At 41.4% G+C, this 5,050-nt stretch overlaps 1 protein-coding gene across 3 annotated transcripts; it reads left to right on the top strand.

Annotated features, from left to right (window-relative positions):
* Nucleotides 1-724: 724 nt before the first annotated feature.
* On the top strand, nt 725-4,748 carry LOC135674347 (E3 ubiquitin-protein ligase RMA1-like). 3 transcript variants are annotated; one of them, XM_065184117.1, is made up of 3 exons: nt 725-902; nt 3,522-3,613; nt 3,766-4,748. In XM_065184117.1, the coding sequence occupies exon 3, from the start codon at nt 3,920-3,922 to the stop codon at nt 4,625-4,627; it is 708 nt and encodes a 235-aa protein (XP_065040189.1). In that variant the 5' UTR covers nt 725-902; nt 3,522-3,613; nt 3,766-3,919; the 3' UTR covers nt 4,628-4,748. The 3 variants fall into 3 exon arrangements, with proteins under 3 accessions (XP_065040189.1, XP_065040188.1, XP_065040186.1); XM_065184116.1 differs by having other exon boundaries at nt 3,541-3,613; XM_065184114.1 differs by lacking the exon at nt 3,522-3,613.
* The last annotated feature ends 302 nt before the right edge of the window (nt 4,749-5,050 follow it).

Below are 5,050 nucleotides of genomic sequence, written 5' to 3' on the forward strand. Positions count from 1 at the left end.
AGGTGGCCGGTCGACGCCTCACATGGCCCCATCCGCTGCAGGTGCGAGCGGGATAGGAGAGAAGAGAAAAGCCCTCCCGACGGTGGGTCCGCCCATTGGGTAGAAGAAGGATTGCTTTCCTCCGACGGCAGTGCGGCTTCGCCCTGCAAAAGCTTGGATTAAATGTCAGCGAAAATAGTGGGAAAGGGACGTTGTGAATGGCCATCGCTGAGAAGGTGACGGAGATCGCAACGTCGTTTCAGTCAATAAGAAAGGCGATGGTTGGAGCGACGTAACATCAACACTCGGCTACTTGGGACTCATAAATCAGGCTCGGTGACGTCCAATCAATTCATTCAGTGTGACACACACCGTCCAACCAACCCCCCTGAGAGCCGCCGCTCATCGCTGAATCATGCGTTCATACATACCGCCCACAGATTAATATTGTGCACGTCGACGACGCAACAAAAGAAGACACGAGTTGTGGAACAACTATTGGTGGCCAAATAAAATTTAAATACTCTCAATTTAATTAAAAAATAGGACTTTTTTGTTTGTCTGTTTTGCTATTATTCTTAGATGATAATGAATAAATATAAATTATATTTCAAATGAATATTGGTAAAAAAGACAAGTATTTTAATCACCATGCAATAAAAAGAAAATACAAGTAAATCGTTCTTTTTCTTAATTTTGATTTCCCTTCTCCTCCATTTCCCTCCTCCTCCTATATAGACGGCATCGCTGTCGAAAGGATACGGCGCGGACGAACGACTCGGCCTCGGTCCGTCGAATATATCAATCTCATAGTTAGTCTGGTTCAGAGCAAATCCATTCGAACGAAAGAGAAGAGACGCCTTCCCCAACGGCCCCCCATCGCCTTCTCCGCCTCCAGAATGCGGAGGAAGGGATCCCAATCGGTACGTCGTTGCCACAAATCTTTCTTTTCTCGTCTCTCTTGTTTCGTGGTGGATGGATCGAGCACAGATGACTTGTTGATCCACAACCCTAATGACGAACGTTTGCCATTCCGGTCGTGTCTTTCGCAATGCGTGCTTCTTTCCCCCCCCCCCCCCCTTTTTCTTCTTTGATTTCTGATCGTTCTCGTACGACGAGACGAAGGGTTCGTTCCCGATTTCTTTCTTTGCTTCTGGTGATCTTCTCTCCAATTAGATTCTTAAATCTTTTTTGGATGTGAAGGATTCATCGACTGCGTTCTCGAAGTGGAATGCGTTTGGATGAGCCAGTTCTTCATAATTTGTTTGTCTTGTGGGTAGAATTTAACAAGCTAAAGATATAAAAAAATGAATGCATTAATCAGGTCAAACATCAATTCGATTTTGATTAGGGGCATGATGCTAAAAATATGACCCACTCTTATTTGGATAATAGTAGGTTATTCGTTAATTTATTTGGGCTAGCTTTGAATGGTTCATCCAATTCTTAGTTAATAAAAATATTATTATTATTATTATATAAAGTAGCATAAATATGAAAAAAATAACTGCTAAGAGCTTGGCTTTAATAATTTACAAGATGGTAACTTAGGTCGATTCCTCTTCTAATTTATGATGAAAACAAAAGTCAATAATTATCACAAATCTGTCAAAAACGAATTTTTAATCATTTTCAAGTGGTTAGCACTAATAATTTATAGAAAAAAACTGATCCATTGGATCTGATTCAACTCGTTCTTATAATATATTAGATTTAATGTTCACATTGGACTGCCTGATGGTTGGATTTCCTTGGGATTGGACGGTCAAATCTGGTTCTTATAAATAAGTATGCTATTTACGATGACTTCTCGAATGATTTACGATTGTGTCAGTGGTTGAAACCTAAGGCTTGTTATTGTTGTTGGGTAGGTGGAGGAGGACTCTCCGGTTAGGTAGGCTATTCTGTGAACTGCATAATCAAGTGACTGATGCTTTATTTTAGGAACAGAGACAAAAAGGATATACAGTTGTGTTTGTATTTGTAGCCCAAGCTGTAGAGTTACTCACTAGTTTATATGAAAACAAATATAAATGACACGTTAGAATTCATAAATAGTTTTCGAGATCCATAGTAGCTCAATCAAAATCTTTTTATGGTTATTGTCTTTTCTGATAACTTTAGTTTCTGAAATTTATGATAAACTAATCGAAATCTATGATTGAGAATATTTTTACTTGTAAGATGATTTTTACTGAAATATGTATCTTTTTAATTCATTGAGTTTGTTTTCCAAGCTTCACTGAGTTACTGAGTTGAACTGCTGGGTTATACCTGTATCCGTAACATATACCATGGCAAATGATTCAAAGTTACTTGGTAATTTTGGAAGTAGATATTAGATTAATATTGTATTAAGAAAATGGCACAAGTAGGTTTTTGTAAATGCAGTTATGTGGCTTTTCTTCACGGTTACTTGGTAACTTTTAGAAGTAGATATTAGATAAATAATTTCTTAACAAAAGGTTAGGTTTTCTTAATTGAAGTTTTGTGCCTTTTGTTGAATTAAATGTCTGACCAAAGAGTCATGAAAAGTCAGAACCAGATCTGAGTAAAGGACTTGTAACAGTGTTTTGAAGTCTCTCTCTTGTCTTTTTCTTGTGCCTCCAGAATCCATAGGTAAAAGCTGATGTATACTCACTCCCTGTTTTGCTCCAGAATAACTATCTTGAAGGGTTTGTTGTTTTTCTTACAGTCATTTATTATTGACTTTGCCTTCTGAACTTGTATGTATTCTTAAGCTTTTCTTTCTCTCTTATCCCTACCTTTAGGTATATTTAAAATGTCCCAATAAAATAGCCATGCTAACCAAGTAACAGCGGACATAGGATGAAAATATGACATTTAGAACCAAAAGAAGAAGAAGAAGAAGAAGAAGAAGAAGAAGAAGAAGAGTTCATTAGATCTTTTAGGTGTAATGCGTTAGGACCTTCCAGCTAAAATCAATAAAGCTCCGTTCATATTGAATTGCCGAGACTGAAGACTTGGGAAGATAAAGTCTGTACAAATGACGTATCGAAGACTGTGGTGTGGGGGGCTGTGATAAATGACTTTGTGATTGTGTGCTTTCTGGTCAATCGATGCGTCCTTTTTTTGTCCGTTTGATAGCGACACTTTCTCATCTTGCTGCAGCATTTCCTTTTTTTTTTCCTCTGCAACGTCTTGATAAGCACAATAATTATCTCAACAACTCACTCTCTAGGATAATGACTTGTGATCGTCTGCTTTGTTATCCATATACTTTCTTATGAGGCTTGTGATAAGTAAGGTGGGTATGGCTCTTCATATTATTAATCTTGATTGGTTATTGGTGAGTTTACATAGTAACATGACATCGAGACCTGATATCATGAGATATGTGTGTGTGAGACAAGTAGCAGTGTTCATCTTCTAATAGAAATATGAGTCCATCTATGTATATATATATAAATATGAAAAATATATAAAAATGAAAGAGGATAGATAGGCAATTGGGTTGCCATTTGGTCCATCATATCATTTGTGTGTTTGACCTCCTACCTTCCTGCTTTGGCTTCACTAAGTGAACGGTAGGTGCCGCAGCTGATGCTCATGCTTAACAACCGGCTCCTACTTCATCATGGAGGACCACATCCAATGGCTTCCCTTTCAGAAGGTTGAACCTAAAGATCATGATGCACACTTGTCATGATTAAAAACAAAAACAACAAATATTTTTTATATATACGGATATGTCTATCCATCCTTATCTATTCATAAATCTAGATAATAAAACAACTGATTCTTTCTTGGGTGTTTTACTTTCAGCCCTGCGTTCTTCCCATGCTTAGATAAGGAAGCAGGAGTTCGTCTAGTTTTCTGTGCACCAGACAAAAAAGCCTTCGGCCGTGGTCTTGCCCAGAGGAGAGCTTGTTTTGTTTGGGCTACTTGTTCGATCTTGTGTCCACCGGGCTGAAGCGACATGGACGCCCACCGGGTAGCCGAAGCGCCACTCCCGACGGCGGAACGCCGTTGCAGTGACGAGCCTCGGAACAAGTGCGAGACGGACGCGGGCGCGCAGGCCTCCGCCAGCGCGTGCTTCGACTGCAACATATGCCTGGACTTCGCGGTGGAGCCGGTCGTCACTCTCTGCGGGCACCTCTACTGCTGGCCATGCATCTACAGGTGGCTGCAGCAGGCGGACGGCGCCGCCCCGCAGCAGTGCCCCGTCTGCAAGGCCGCCCTCCACCATGACGCCCTGGTGCCGCTCTACGGCGGCGGCCGCCACGGCGCCAAGAAGCCCCGCCCGGACCTCGAATTACCGCGCCGCCCGCCGCCGGCCCACCCCCCGTCGCCCGGAGCGAACGAGGAACAACGGTACCCGGAGACCCGACCGTATTCTCGCCGTCACCACCAGCACCCTAATCACGGGTGGGAGTACACGTCGGGAGCGACGAGGGTGATCCACTCTACGGCCGGCGGGCTGCTGGGGGGGTTGGTGATGGCGGTGCTCCCGTGGGTGTTCCGGAATCAAGAGCGGCCAGGCATTTACTACTCGAGTCCTTACCACATGGGCGGCGACGTCGGCAGCGGCAGGCTCAGAAGGCAGGAGATGGAGCTGAAACGGTCACTCCATCAGATTTGGCTCTTCCTTGTGTGCTGTGCCGTTGTGTGCCTGCTCTTATTCTGACAACTCTTGTGCGCGTCAAATTTTGGTGAGGGACTTGGCGGAAAATATTTACAATGTGAGTGCAAGAAGCTAAATTTGAATTAATCTAATGGATAAAAATAGAAGATGATGCTTATATTTATGTTAGAGGACTTAATCATATTTAGATAGATTTTTATTATTAAAAGGATCACGCAAGATGATGAATGAATCAAATCATTCTATTATTTATAGTCAAATCAAATATATATGTTTCTCCTTAGATTATTATTTATAGTCAAATCAAATATATTAATTTGTAATAATCTAAAATTAGATTATGCCGCTGCATCATTCTCCTTAGAATTTATAGTCAGCTCCTTCCAAAGTGTCTCGTCAATCTTCGCTTCTTTCATGACAAATATTTGTTTTGTAAAGACTTTTAATAAGCAAAGCTGATGTTCT

This window comes from Musa acuminata, chromosome BXJ1-5 (genome assembly GCF_036884655.1).
Source record: "Musa acuminata AAA Group cultivar baxijiao chromosome BXJ1-5, Cavendish_Baxijiao_AAA, whole genome shotgun sequence".
Taxonomy (NCBI): domain Eukaryota; kingdom Viridiplantae; phylum Streptophyta; class Magnoliopsida; order Zingiberales; family Musaceae; genus Musa; species Musa acuminata.